At 40.9% G+C, this 15,909-nt stretch overlaps 1 protein-coding gene across 1 annotated transcript in view; it reads right to left on the bottom strand.

The window, feature by feature from the left end:
- sorcs1 (sortilin-related VPS10 domain containing receptor 1) overlaps positions 1-15,909 on the bottom strand; it is a 280,871-nt gene that overhangs the window by 56,201 nt on the left and 208,761 nt on the right. Inside the window, exons 9-11 of the mRNA XM_084044273.1 lie at positions 11,677-11,856; positions 7,429-7,575; positions 4,522-4,624 (exon numbers count right to left, since the gene is read on the bottom strand). Coding sequence (XP_083900399.1) covers positions 4,522-4,624; positions 7,429-7,575; positions 11,677-11,856 — 430 coding nt within the window. The remainder of the gene's footprint in view (positions 1-4,521; positions 4,625-7,428; positions 7,576-11,676; positions 11,857-15,909) is intronic.

Raw genomic sequence — 15,909 nt, 5'->3', positions numbered from 1 at the left:
ACACTGAACAACTATTTATTTGTAAAATGAATGATTTATTTATTTATCTTCTGTTCCTATTTATGCAATAATAAATTATTAACATATTCAGTGTGTTTGGTGTGAATAGTGTATACCAAATACTGTAGAGCAACATGCCCCACATGTGAAGAAATTTTGTAATCAAAATGGGGCCCCCCCCCCCACCCCCCACCCCCCATTACCGTCTCTGTTGTGGGCATGATTGCAGTGGGCATGATTACAAAATTGGGAGAAAAAAGGGTAAAGAAAGATTTAAAAAAAAGAAAAAGAAAGAAAAGGTTGGGTCAGGAGACAGAGGGCATGACCCCCAACCCCCCAACCATGTGGTGTACAGTCCTGTGCACGGTGGTCAAGCAAGGTTCAGAAGAGCACTATACCGTTGCATTATGGGGCTAAATAACCCATTAAAGCTTGATATTACAGCACTTTACAACAAACAAACACATGGCTGCAGGTTATTCACTAAAGTCGTCTCACAGATATTCAAAGCATTTGAGACATTTGAGTCACAAAACACATATACTATGCCATATAAGTTAATTAAATGCTATTAGACCATTTGATTAGTTAAAACGGACAAACAAAGGCAAACAAAATAACACTACAATGTATGCCTGCCTGCACAGCTCAAATCGTGCACAACAGCGTGCGCATGCACACAACCTAAGAGTTCAGCACCACGGACAGCGATCATGCCATTTTGGAACTCGCTTCAACCTTGACCTTAAACTCCAGATGTACTTCCGGAAACTCCACCGCAATAAATCCGAAGTCCTCATCATTGGTCCAGAGTCTCTCACACGCTCCACTCATATAACTTCTCCCTGAACATCGACGGCTCCACTGTCACCCCCTCCACCCAAGTCCGTATAACGTTGGTGTCCTCCTGGATCCCACCCTCCCCCTTCCAGCCCCCATGTTAAACCGATCACTAAAGCAGCCTTCTTCCACCTCAGCAACATTGCCCGCCTTCATCCCACACTGTCTCACTCTATTACAGGGACACTCATTCACGCCTTCATCACATCACTCGATTACTGCCATAGCCTCCAATAGCCCGGCTACTCACCAGAACCTGCTCTAGAGATCACATCACGGCAGTCCTCCATGACCCTCACTGTGTTTCCCGTCAAATACAGAATACAGCTTTCAAGATACTGCTCATCAACTACAAGGCCCTCAATAACCCATAGCCCCCAGCTACCTCTCTGACCTAGTCCACCACCACCATGCCCCCTCCCGTTCCCTCAGGTCTGGTGATGGCAACCTCCTGGTGGTCCCCAGGACAAAGCATCAAACCGTGGGTGACAGGTCCTTTTCAGTTGCCGGACCCCTCCCTCTGTAACTCACTTCCAACTCACATCAAAGCTGCCCGCACCCTCTCCTTGTTTAAAACTGCCCACAAACCCCACCTCTGTTTTGCTTAGCTTTTATTTTTTTGACTTGTTTGTGAAAAGCACTATATGAATGTCATGTATTATTATTATTATTATTATTATTATTATTATTATTATTATTATTATTATTATTATTATTATTATTACCCCTATTATTATTATTATTATTATTATTATTATTACCCTTATTATTATTACATCTATTATTAGTATTATTAGTATTATTTAAAAAAAAATGTTTATTTGACAGGGACAATACAAAAAACTATATGTACAAGTGTTCGGATCCAATAAAACATACATTTTTGTTTGTTTTTATAACTTGATAAAATGTTTTTGTATTGTCCCTGTCAAATAAACATTAAAAAAAAAAATTATAATAATTTGAATATTCATTTTCATATTTGAACATATTTCCCCCATATTCGAGGAATATTCTAAATTTGAATATTTATTTACCAGCCCTAATGGGTCGGGACCCATGTTAGGGTTGTGGACCCTATTATTATTATTTATTATTAACTTTAAAAAAGTACCCAAAAAGATGAAATGTATTCCATTCCACATTCCGTTAATTAAAGAAACTTAACAAGTACACTAGTGAAAATAGAAGATCTACATGCTCACAACTGAGCTTGTAGATCGGCTATTTTCACTAGTTTGGGTCCTGAGAAGACATCAAATGTCTCTTTTGGGTCTCAAGCTAAAACGTTTGGGAACCACTCCTTTATTTTCAATAATTTAAAGTTTAAATTATTGAAAATGTTTCCTTTTACGTGTTGCCAAAGTTTTCAGTCAATGTTGGAGTAAAACTATTTACTATTTTATTCAAATTAGTCCAAAGCCGACAGAGTGATTCAACAGGGGTTCCAATAGTGCAATTATACAGTGCATTGAGACTTTAATTACAATGTCAACTGAACACACAGAAACAGCCATGAACTCACAGTATATACAGTATGCGACAAATTCAGATTTCTGCATTCATTCAACCTCTCCAACCATGTTAAGACTTGAGCGGTCCTAATGGTGGGTAGACTACACTAATAGCTTCCATTTAGCCAGTAATTGGCACCAGGTGGTTAAACACCAGGCTGGAATACAAACACAAGGGAAGCGCGATAACGGCCACTGATAGGCTAAACTCCTCACACAGGCCCAGTTAACTTTGCACAAGAAGCAAAGATTTGAGTTACAAATGTTCGCTTTAAAAACATATATATATTCAAAAATGTGCTAAAAAAAATAATGATTTTTCAAAAATAGCAGATCTATATCTGCTAGTTTTGAATAGCCAAAGAAATAAAAAAAATAATGAAAATGACGCGTTCCCGGTCTTAATGGGTTAATGTCTATGAAATAAGGGTGTTTTCTTCATGACAGGTAACGCCATTATTAGGTCAAAAAGTCATATCGAAGTCACAAAGAGACTAAACTAAATGATTAACTTTAGATTACTGCATGGCTTTCCAGCAACCAGAAAGTCCTGGATGTTCCTGTTTAATAAGAAAATGACTGTTGAGGAGTGTCCAATGTCTGTCTACGGAGGGCAAGTGAAAAGCCATTTGATTCGTCCCTCGATCTCTGAAATCTATTTCAAACACTGTTTGATATATTGGTTCAGACACACACGCTGGCTGTTAGTAAGTGCTACACTTTAGAATAACTATGCCTTATAAATAATTACAGAACATCATGAACTATTAATAAGGCATTTACTAATTAATGACTTGTTAAGTATTTTGTTAATAGTTGATAAACAACTTTCAGAAGTAAACCCCCTATGCTGCCAACTCTCTCTAGTCATGCAACCATCTACTTACTACAACCACCTGTACCTATACAACCACACAGCACCCACCCTGCACCCATATGCAACCACCCAGCACCCACAGTACTGGCCTCATCAGGGGACCTATATGGCCGTGCATGTGTGAGTCCGGCCTTGTACCAGATATCAGTGGCTATAGCCACCATGGCTAAAGGCTGATAGCGGGGTGGGGGTTTATAGAGACCGTAGGGTAGGCTATAGGCTTCTGATGTGATGTGACGTGATCGGGCCCTGCTCAACTGTGAGATAACATGCACAGCGCACACACGCACGCACACGTGCTGTCAGGTTGCCTGTGGGAAATGTGGACTGCTATTGAAGTTGACCAACATTTTCTCTTTTAAATGAGTGGAAGGTAGAGGACAACCGCAGTCTCAAAGTTACAGAATAATGTTGGAATGGAAACTAAGCCATGTAAGATTGCACTGGTTTGATGTAAAAGGAGGAGTTCCAGAATTCCCAGCTGCAGTTTCCACCTGGCAGAGAGAGAGACCAGGCCATATCTCTTAGCTTTGTCTGTGAAGTTAGGTGTTTTTGGTGGTCTTTATCTCTGCGAGCAGGTGTGGAGGAAGTACTCCGACTATTGACTTGAGTAAAAGTAGCAATACCACAATGTAGAAAATTACACGTAACATTTCTCTATTCAAAATTGTACCAGAGTAAAAGTACAACATTATTGGCATCACAATTTACAAACGCTGTCTCAACCCTAAAAGGCATATTGTGACTTATTGACCAAACGTCAACATGTCACTTGAAGGGGGGGGGGGGGGGGGGGCAAAAAAAGTCACATGTTGGGGAATATGATTTACGATTCTGGCCCTGTCGGGACTTTTGTCGGAGAGTCTTTGTCGGACCGTCAGAAACGCTGAGAACTGGTCCCGAAAAGTCAACATGTGGCTTATTTGCCCCCCCCCCCCTTCAAGTCACATGTTGACGTTTTGTCAATAAGACACAATATGACTTTTGGGGGTTAGACAGTGTTGAATTTACATAAGTACTCATTATGCAAATGTGCCATTTCACAAGTTTTGTAAAGCACATCATAAAAACATAGCTGATCTGTAAGCTCAGCTCACAACGTGTCGCGTCACGACTCAGTGCCATCTGAGTGTCATACCGATAGGGTGGAAGTCAGTGAAGTTCCTTATTTTTTTTCCACTTAAAAATAAAGTCCACACGTTCATTTGTTAGGTGGAGCTGCAAAAAAAATAGAGTCGTAGTAATGCAGCCTCCAACATGCTACTCCAAAGGAGAGCCCACTTCACCTACCTGATGCCACAATGATCCCGGGTGAGGAGTCCTTGCTGGCTATGTTTCCTGAAGTGTAGGGGTTAGCTGACACATGGAGATGGAGGTGCAAGGAGCAGTAGGGCTGTAGGATGGCAGAATAAACAAAATAATCATAATCATAATTTATGCCAGACACAATAGGTCCAGAGAAAAGTATACATTACAATGCAAAACACTTACCCTACCCACTAACCCTCACAATGAAAACTCCAGGATCAAAACCACAGGACATTTAGGATATGAAACAGACTGTATATTAGGGCTGGGCTATTATAACCGAAATATAACCGGTATTTAGAACCAAGAAAACTTCTTTATTGCTCATATAGGTTAATCGAATAATCGAATAATAAACAAATCAAATAAAAAGTCAAATATATTTTTTTAGAATCAACTAAATTGATTAGTTTGATAATTTAACCCTGTATTACACGTAATTGTACAATGATGGTGTACAAAATAGAGAAAGACCAGCCAACTCCACCAAAGGGGGGTGGAGTTTGCTGGTTTTGTCAGAAGCACTTTTTAATACTTTTTATTGGTTCAATATGTTTCTAAACAACAGACAGACGTAAAGCACTGATTTATGAAAAAAAAAAAGAAAAAACTCAAAAATGGAGTTGGCTGGTTTCTGCCCGACAGCAACGATGTGTCAATTTAACAGTATTCGACATTTCAACTAAAAAGTACAACCCTTCCCCCGAATCACAAGTTTCTTCACAAGCATTGTGTCCCTTATTGGCTGGTCTCACCATTAATTCTGATTGGGATAACCTTTACCGACACAATTCTCATTACAACCCAGCAAAATGCCAGTGGTGCGCGCCATGTTGTGATGGGCTGTTTAGAGGTTTATTAAAACTCTGACATTTCCTGACAAATGACTGTATAATGTGAGAGGAAAGCGAGGCACGCCACAGAATTAATAATTAGTTCATAAAAAAAGGTGGATAATGTTTTTTGTTTGGGTTATTACGGCTAGGGTTCTGGTAAAAGAAAACTAGCAAACGTGCTTCGTCACCGAACCTAATAACTACTGTAAGCTAATCATAATGTTTTTTTTTCTTCTGTCTTGGCACAACTCTCTTCACGAACACATCAGTAGCAGTGGTGGAAAAAGTACTCAGACATTTCACTTCAGTAAAAGTAGCAATACCACAGTGTGGAAATACTCTGTTACAAGTAAAAGGCCTGTGTTCAAAATGTTACTTGAGTAAAAGTACAAAAGTATTGGCATCAAAATGTACTTACAGTACCAAAAGTAAAAGTACTAAAAATGTTTGAAAATAGCTGATCTACAAGCTCACAACGCGTCGCGATGCGACGCATTGTGATCTTGTAGATCTGCTATTTTCAAATAGCCTATGCATAAAATATGGCTGAAGTGGTTAATGTGTGTTTCATAATATAATAATTTATATCTACAAAGTAACTAGTAACTAAATAATTGTAATGGAGTAAAAGTACAATATTTGCCACCGAGATGTAGTGGAGTAGAAGTAAAAGTATTGGAAATTGGATACTGAATACTTCAAAATTGTACTTAAGTACAGTACTTGAGTGCATGTACAGTACTTAATTACTTTCCACCACTGATCAGTAGGCAGGTGATTGCTTGAACTAGCAGTACATGATTGAAAAGAAAACCCCAGAAGAAATAAGCCTGCCGCGGAGTAAAGGATAAAGCGAAACATTGCGAACTTTGTAAACGAGGGAGAAACCTAACGTAGCATGAGAAACGTTGAGCTCAGAGAGGCTTGTTAGGCGGAGACAAATCTTTCAATGTCTTCTCTCGTCTTTGACGCCTCTCCAGCCTGCGTTTGGTAAATGGGAGGTCATCTCATTGGGCCGAATGAAAACATCTGACCTTTAAGCCCAGCGGTCTCAGAGCAGCTTTGATGGGCGCTGCTCTTTCTGCAGAGACTCCATGCAGCCTCATCAGCGCCGGGATCAAGAAAAACTTCTGATATAAGGCCTATAGCTTTGATGGAAACGCACTGCAACATCCTTCACTGTTTATCCATGCGTATCCTCTCAGAGTTAAAGGTTTTTTTTTGTGTTAACCCAATCAATCCGGGAAGGCATCTGTGTCATTTTAGATTTTTAGATTTTATATTATACTTTGGCTATTCAAAAACAGCAGACAGATACACAAGCTCATAGCGCGAGTAGCACCGAGTGCCACGCTATGAGCTTGTCGACCTGCCATTTTTTAAAAATCGTGAAAATGTGTGCAAATCTTTGAAAGTTTGAATATATATAATTATTAAAGCAAATATTTTTTGAAAAAAATATTCTCAAAATATTTTGTTCCAGGGACCCCCAGAAGCAAAGACTTGAGTTAAAAATGTATATATATATATTAAAAAGATTTGCACACATTTTCACTTATTTTATTATTTTAAAAAAAATAGCAGATCTACAAGCTCGTAGCTATATGAAAATGTGTGCAAATCTTTGAATATATATATATATATATATATTTAAAGCGAACATTTGTAACTCCAATCTCTGGGGGGGGGGGGGGGGGGTCCCTGGAACTAAACGTTTTGAGATGGGGGGTCCGCGACCAAATACATCATTTTGGGTGGCCCTTGACATGAAAAAGTTTGAGAACCACTGATATTATAGCAACATACGGTTTTCAGAAAACTGTTAGAAGACATTTGTAGACGCGTTCCCGGATTGAATGGGTTAAAAATAAGTGTTAAATACAGGGATTTTAGGCAGCGGTGGCCTAAAGGCTGGAGCCGAGGAGCACACACTTGTTGCCGGAATAAAGTAGAAAACTACTAGACTAGTCAAAAATGAAATGAAAACATGTAAAGTAATGAAAAATTCTAAACCATAACAGCCATGTAGATGAAGCATAAAATACACACTTACCAAAACACAGTGGATGTTGTTTCCCTTCAGGCCGGTGCTTGGAGCCTGCAGCAGCCTCCAGTCTCGGCCTCTATTGTACGTGATGTAAGTCTTCACCTGGTTGTCCGTTCTCCTGTTGGCCAGGAACATCCCCTTAATCCCTGCCACCTAGGAGATATCAACCACCCAGAGTGGTTTACATATCACACTGATGTTAACCACTCTATAATTACATCCAAAAATGTAAAACATATTCAACAAAAAGAGTATATATAACAAATGTAAATAAACGATTGGCTATTCCCACACGCACGCACATATACTGTATAGGCCATTGGTTCTCAAAGTGGGGTCTGGGGACCCCCAGGGGTCCTTGAGGGAGTTCCAGGGGGTCTCCAGCTAAATGATGGATAGTTAGGAACCGAATGGACCCTTATGGGTCTGCAACTCTGGGAGTGTACAAATGGAACCAAATGGACCTGTTAGGGTTCATTTGGTTCCATTTGTACACTCTCAGAGTTAAATTAATATTGATTTTACAATATAAATTGGGGTCCCAGAGATAGAAATGCCATTAAATGGGGGTCCGTAACCTAACGCATGTCAAACTGGGGGTCCTTGAAATTAAAATGGTTGAGAATCACTGCTAGAGCCGTATAATCTTCTCTTTTGGGAGTCTCTGGCATGTCTTTTCAAATGGGGGTCCACGGGCTAATAAGTGTGAATTTGGGGGTCCTTGACATGAAAAAGTTTGAGAACCACTGCTGTAGGCTATATATTCTCAATCAAAAGCCCAGTGACATGGACAAATCCTTACAAGCTTACCACTTCTGTATTTCCAGCTAAATCCAATAGTGTATACATATGCTGCGCAGGAAATTACTATAATGATTATCTGGGGTCTCTTGCCAATCAATGTGTGTCTGAGAGTGTGTGAAAGAATCTCACATGTTCTGGGTGGCTTTGGAAACAAGCTTTAGGGATACTCTAGTGAGTCAAATGACAGTACCCGTCCTCTTGATAAATGGCAGATGCTTCAATGTGGCCTGGAGCAGACATTTAGCATAATATGCTAAATGTTTGCTTCAGGCCACATTGGATTTGAAACATGTTTTGTTGTGTTTGAGGTGGCGACCCCAATCAAGCCAATGGATTTGATTCGGTCACTGGGGCCCAAATGAAAGGGCTTTTCAGGCGAGGGAGGTATCATGAACAAGCCTAATTATTTGATTCAGAGATCGTATTTTGACTCCAACAAATGCCTGATGCTAGGGGTGCAACGGTTAATCAAACTAATTGTTTAATTGATTATAAAAAGATAATCGATTTTACGAGAAAAAAAATAGTTTTTTCCAAGTTTTTTAAACTAGCGAAAATAGACGATCTACTGGCGTCACAATGCGACACGTTGTGAGCTTGTAGATCTGCTATTTTCACACACGAAAAAAGGATTACATTTTTTTCACATTGACTTGTTGATATATTTAAAGAAAAACGAAAAAACGAATTAAAACACGCTTCAAAAAACAAATCGATAGAATAATCACAAAGAAAATATTGGATAGTTGCAGCATACCTGATGCTGATATTTCCTTCTCAGAAACACGTGGAATGCTTCTACCTATCCTTGCCTTTGTATCGAGTACATTTGGCGAACTAATATCAGCAGTTATTCATCAAGAAAGGAATAATCTCAGCTCCCCCCCCACCCTGACAAAAATCCATATCCTTGGCCCGGTCTGTTATTGCCTTTGTTGGCGTCAGCACTCTGAAAGCTGCTTCGTATTCACACACTGTGTTCTGCAAACAGTGGACCTATACCTACAGCGGCAAGATCTGCTTCCAAAATGAGGCGTACATTTCATTCTCTCTATCTCCCATAGTGCTGAAATATTGATCCCTGGCTATAATAACCCTCCATGCTGGCCAATCGTCAATCAAATGCATTTTCTTTCTAATATCAGGGAAAGGTTGCCAAAATGGAAACAGCGGGAACAGAAATGTCTGGAACGCTGTTATAGCTCCACCACTCTCCCCCCACATCATACTTGCTTCTAGCGCTGCATTTCAGTGTTTTAACACACTAGTGCTCATACGATTATGTAAAACAAAAAAGGCTATATTTTCGCTATTGTTACCTGAATCCTAAGGTTTGTTGTCAGAATGTGACATAAAACCTTAGCTTAGCGGATACCAGCAGCAGCCTATAACAGATACCAATCTACCAGCAACCAGCCTAGCACAGGGGTCTTCAACAGGGGGTCCGGGACCCCTAGGGGGTCCTCAGAGTTACTGCAGGGGGTCCGCCAAATCTTTGTGTGATATGATTTTTTATTTTACCTTAACCACTTGAACACTAGCATCCCTTTTCTGAGGAGAACTTTGGCCAAAAATAGCAGATCTACAAGCTCACAACGCCTCGCAGCGCGAGGCGTTGTGAGCTTGTAGATCTGCTATTTTTGGCAAAGAGGCTTCAAAGATCGTCTATTTTTGGCAAAGAGGCCTCAAAAGAGCCCGTAAGACCACGTAAACAAAAAAATTGGAATGTGAAACACAATTTTATACAATATAGAGGGGGTCCCTGCTTCATCTCTCTCTCAGCTAGGGGGTCCTTGGCCTGAAAAAGTTGAAGACCCCTGGCGTAGCAGATACCAGCCTAGCAGATACCAACACACGCCTACCAGATACCAGCTACCAGCATAACCACCAGTAGCAGCCTACCAACCAACCATTGTTGCTGAAGTTGCCCTTTATGAACCACCTCTGCGACGGTACTCACTTTTAGACAGGAACTCCATTGATTAGGAAACACACAGATAGACGAACAGGCAGACACATACCTTGTTTATACCTGGGGGACATTAGTGAAGACAGTGAACAGAAACAAGATGGCCATTGCTACAGTACGTGTAGCTCTGGTCCATAGCGTTAGAAGGAGTTCTCCTTAACACTATGGTACTTTCAATTCTTTCCCCTCACACCGCGGTAGAACAGCCTCTCGTCTGTAGTAAATATAAAACATACACTTTTGCTACTCACCAAAACAAAGACGGTTTTATGGAGTTGAAAGCCTACTCTACTAAGTGGGAACACTCTGAGCCCCCCCACCTCACATCTAAAATACGCTAGATATGGTAGCGCAGGGCGGATTTGTAGTGGGTAGGCGCCCGCACTCTTCTACATTAGAAGAGTTAGGACGTCACATTCTCCACTACCACTGGGAGTCTAGGTTCGACTCCCGCTTGGGACAATACCTTTTCAAACAACCGCGGACTTCGCCGATAAAGTATAGTTTTGGACCGGGCCGCGACGGAGGGGCGCAGTCTCAAGCGAACGTGAGCCACGAGAGGCACCACCAAGCGCGCTAAAGCGCGCAAGTTGCCGTGCCGAACGTTGCGAAGTTCGCTTTGAGCCTACTCAGCCCCGACACTCAAAGTGACTACTGGCCAATCACAGCGCGTCTTTCCCGGGACTTACACAACTCTCAACTTCCGCTACAAATCCGCAGTGCATTCCTAAAGCTCGCCTAAAAAACACTTTTTTGGCCAAAATTCAATATTTCACCGGAAGGAAGAATCTGGTCAATAGGAAAATTCCATTGACCAGATCTGTAGAGGGCACTGTGGAGTAACCAAAAACATTTCTTCCTTCCCGTGAAATATTTTCTTTTCTGGCCAAAAAGTGTATTTTAGACGTGAGGTGGGGGGCTCAGAGTGTTCCCAATTAGCAGAGTAGGCTTTCAACTCCATAAAACCGTCTTTGTTTTGGTGAGTAGCAAAGGTGTATTTTTTATTTCTACTACAGACGAGAGGATGCGCTAGCGCGGTGCGAGGGAAAAGAATGGAAAGTACCATAGTGTTTCTCTGCCTGGCAACACGAGGTGCCAGGCTCTGGGAGAGAAACAAGCAACTAGCGTTAGCTCGTTGTGCATTAGCGGTTAGCTCGTCGGGACTTTCAGCACCTGTTAGGGTATCATGAGACTCCACAATGACTACTAGGAGAAAAAAAACAGACTTTGCATTTGTTAAATAGGCGAATTTCTGCTATTCTCGCGCCTCCATTATGCCAACGGAGGGGGTCGTTAGACGAGACGAAACGGACTCAATGGGATTAACTCAACGACCCTTTCAATGTTGGTGAGTGCTAAGCGACACATCAAAGATAACACTTAAAATGCCCGGATGTCTCCTTTAAGTACAACTCCTTCTACAGCTATGGACCAGAGCTACAGTACATGTAACTATTTTGGTTGGTTTGTGGACATTGTACCTCGTAGAGGTCGACCATCACGTTGCCCTCCAGACCCATGCTGCTGACCACGTTCTCCAGGGCCAGCGTGTAGTAGACCCCCGCCGTTCGGGACACGTACAGGTTGTAGGTTTCGTTCTGGTTCCACTCCTGGACGGCCGCCACCACACGGTTGTCATCGGTACTGATCACATGCAGCTCCTAGAGAAGAGACATAGACCCCGGAGCCAATGTGGATGTTAAGATCTATAAGTGTCAGTCAAGCCTGAGTTATACTACAGTAAGTTCAGTGGTGTAAACTGGTGTAACTGAGTACATTTACTCAAGTACTCATTCAAATGACCACCAGTGAGTCCCGGGACTCACTTCATTGAAAACCTAACAACATCACTGTATTATGTTAGATGTATTAGATATTATAGCTATTTTATTTTATTAGATATGTGTTGTTGTTACCTGGCAATTAGTTGGCTTTTGGTGAAAAAGCCTGCATGCGTCGGTATCGGTTGATATCGGTATCGGAAATTAGGAGTTGGACAATATCGGTGTATTGGATATCGGTAAAAAAAAGTCAATATCGAACATCTCTACTTCCTTGTTTACATTTAGTGGGGAGACTGTCTGTGAGTCACAGACAGTATGAACGCTCAAAGCTAAGAATGTAGTAAGGCATGTAGTGAGAAATGTGCATCGTTAAACACTCCAAGCATAAATTGGCCTTAACCCATTAAGACCTGGAACTGTGTCATTTTTAGATTTGAGCTAAAAAGCATTATTTTACACTTTAGGCTATTCAAAAATAGCAGATATACAAGCTCATAGCGCGAGCTTGTAGATCTGCTATTTTTGAAAAATCGTGAAAATGTGTGCAAATCTTTGAATATATATATTTTTAAAGCGAACATTTTTAACTCAAACCTTTGCTTCTGGGGGTCCCTGGAACAAAATATTTTGATGGGGTCTGTGGCCAAAAACATATCATTTTGGGGTCCTTGACATAAAAAAGATTGATCACCACTGATATAGAAACATAAGTTTTTCAGAATACTGTTGAGATTTAGGAGACATGTAGAATCGGCTTCAGGTCTCAATGGGTTAATTACAGTAACTACTGTATGTCACTCTGTCACCAGAGATCGGTTCTGACGTGACTCACGTCTCCTGCGATGCACACCTCTACTGTCATTGTTGTGATTAATTTATATTCATTTAGAGTTTCAGTAACTCATATTACTTTTCCAGAAGCACTCGTGCATGCGATGGCAATGACTTAATGAATTACCCACTTGTGCAACGATGTACAAGAAGACAAAAGAGCACTCTCAGCCAGCTAAATTGTTGTTACCAGAAAATGTTTTGTTTCTGCTTATGAAAGCTGGTCTAAACCCCCCCCTCGGTTGAGAGGGTGAGAATATGGCTGTTCATCATTCTTGAAATTACAGTTCCCAGGGTCAGTCTGTGACATGAAATTAACTGAATTGGATCAATGGAACTAACACAGTAGACTTTAAGCTCCTATTTATCGGAGTCACAATGAAAACTATTTTTTCAAGGTTCTAAGACCTGAGGTGATTCTTAAAAATGTTTTCTAAATACTAACAGTTTTTTGGAAGAAAAACAAAATTCAAGATTTTTCAAAAATATTAGATCTACAATCTCATAGCGCGGCACCAAGTGCCGCGCTATGAGCTTGTATATCTGCTATTTTTGAATAGCCAAAGAAATCTAAAGTGACACAGATGCGTTGCAGGTCTTAATGGGAAAAACAATAACATGACATTTCATCATAACTTTTCAAAATCTCTCAAAACGTGTGAAACCGTGTCACGATGGTACGCATTGTGAGCTTGCAGATTGCCTATTTTCGCTGCACAACACCATCAAACGGCGAAGTATAAAACAGGCTTAAGTTGTTAAACATATTCAGTAATCACAAGCAGAATATTTAGCATTCACATCATTTGCATCTCTAACTTTGAGGATATTGCACTTTATTATGAGATCATCGTGATTGTCGGGGCATAGCTTATGCAAAGGACTGCACGCTGCTCGGCGGTATGTTTAACCCATTAATACCTGAGGCGATTCTTAAACATGTTTTCAAAATCCTAACAGTTTTTTGAAAAAAAAAAATCAAGATTTTTCAAAAATAGCAGATCTACAAGCTCATAGCGCGGCACTCGGTGCCGCGCTATGAGCTTGTATATCTGCTACACAGATGCGTTCCAGGTCTCAATGGGTTAATTTACCCCCGACTGTGCCAACAACACCTTGGAGAGAAGCGAGAGCGACCGTGACGAACATGGCTTGATTGAATAAAACATGTTTATTTGTCAACGGGGGTGTGACGAGGATGGCCGTGCACACAGACTAGAGCTGCCCGGAATAACAATTCCGGAGCCCAGTGTGATTCATTTTTGGCCTTGATTCAAACACAAAATATCAAAGATCGCGACAGGCAGAGCCGCAGCTGTGCAGCGCTCTAAGTTGAGCCAATGTTTCAACAGAGATGGGACTTTATTGTTTCCATGACTTTGACGGCTGAACCTCTAAAACGACACGGACGTGGAACTGTGGAATGGGTTCTGTGTCAAAAAAAACACTAAGCCAAACTATAAAAACAACAATATCAAAACATCTCTCATGTATTATTTTTCTAGAGATAATCTTTTCAACAGTTCTGCTTTATTTCGATATTGTCAGTGAGAGAAAGAGAGAGGCAGGAAAGGTGGACAGAGAACAGGGCAATAATATGACACACAGCAAACAGTCCAGCCACGATACAGAACGTATGTTGTGCCATCGGGTCGTCCCTTTCATGTACTGTACTTAACACATTGGGTGCCAAATTGGGGAATACAACCGTGGAGTGCCAAAACCGTATATATACGTTTTTTGAAAAAAATTTTTTTTTGAAAAAAAATGTTTTTTTTTCAAAAAACTTTTTTTTTTTCCTTCACAGCACCAGGATATATCATTTTCCGAAGATTTAGACTCCAATCCACTTCCTGGTTAACTTAGGACTTCAAAAGCCTGTATCTCGGCTCCTAAAAAATGGTTAAAAATCCTAGCACTCAACGTACATTTTTTTAATAAACCTCTGGCACCCCAAGTGTTAAAGGTACGGTCCATTATGAATCCGTTGTGTTGGAAGTTTTTCTTATACTACACTACCATCATGATCGTCGCTGTCGGGCAGAAACCTCTTACGGTATCTCCATATTTTAACTTTTTTTGTGTTTTTTTTTCGTAAATGAATGTCCTACTTGATCACACTACAGCGTCACACAAAAGTATCAAAAGTAGCTGATCCACAAGCATGAAATGCGTTTTGAGCTTGTAGATCTGCTGCTTCTGATACTTTTGAATTTGAATCCTGAAAAGTTACAGCTTTGGACATTTCCACCCGACAGATACGATATGTTAATAGTTTGTGAGGTACATTTTGAACACTTCAAACACTACAAATCCATGGCCTACAAAAAGTGTTCAAAAACGCTGCCCCCCTTTGCACGGAATACCAGCTAGAAAGACTTGAAGCTATTTGAACCGTTGGTCTCTCAATGGTGCCGGAGATTAGCTGTTCACACACACACACACACACACACACACACACACACACACACACACACACACACACACACACACACACACACACACACACACACACACACACACACACACACACACGGACGGACGGACGGAGAGGGGCAAATGCAGCTATTCGAACCATTTGTCCCTCAAGAGTCCAATGGTGCCGGAGATTAGCTGTTCACAGATACACACATGGACGACACGGACACACACACACGGACGGAAGGGGCAAATGCATAATCCCCACCCCCGGGCCATTCTGGCCTGGCGGGGCTAATGAGGACTTTTGATTGATGTATTTATATTGATTTATACTTTAGTCAGAAATGTAAACAGCACGTGGTACAGTAAGACATTAAAGGAGTAGTTCACCCCAAAAAATTACTTGTGTCCTATCAATTACGGTACACACTCAGAAAAACAAATAACGCACATCCTCCGTTCTTTGGTGCTGAGCTTTAACTGTATGAACAGTGATACTGAAACTAAAACAGGGCTCCCAACTTTTTCCAAGTATGACAATTTGAAAAAGACCGAAAGGGTCGAAACGTCGTATCTGCTGTTTGTTTGAATAAAACCTTGGAGCATAAAAGTGAGTTGCGAGCCCTATTTTTGTTTCACTATCAATTACACACCCCATGAAGTATTGAATTGATGGAG

This window comes from Gymnoscopelus microlampas (genome assembly GCF_963454915.1).
Source record: "Gymnoscopelus microlampas genome assembly, chromosome: 2".
Taxonomy (NCBI): Eukaryota; Metazoa; Chordata; class Actinopteri; order Myctophiformes; family Myctophidae; genus Gymnoscopelus; species Gymnoscopelus microlampas.
Note: the sequence above shows the minus strand (reverse complement) of the source record. Positions and strands in the feature narration are given on the sequence as shown.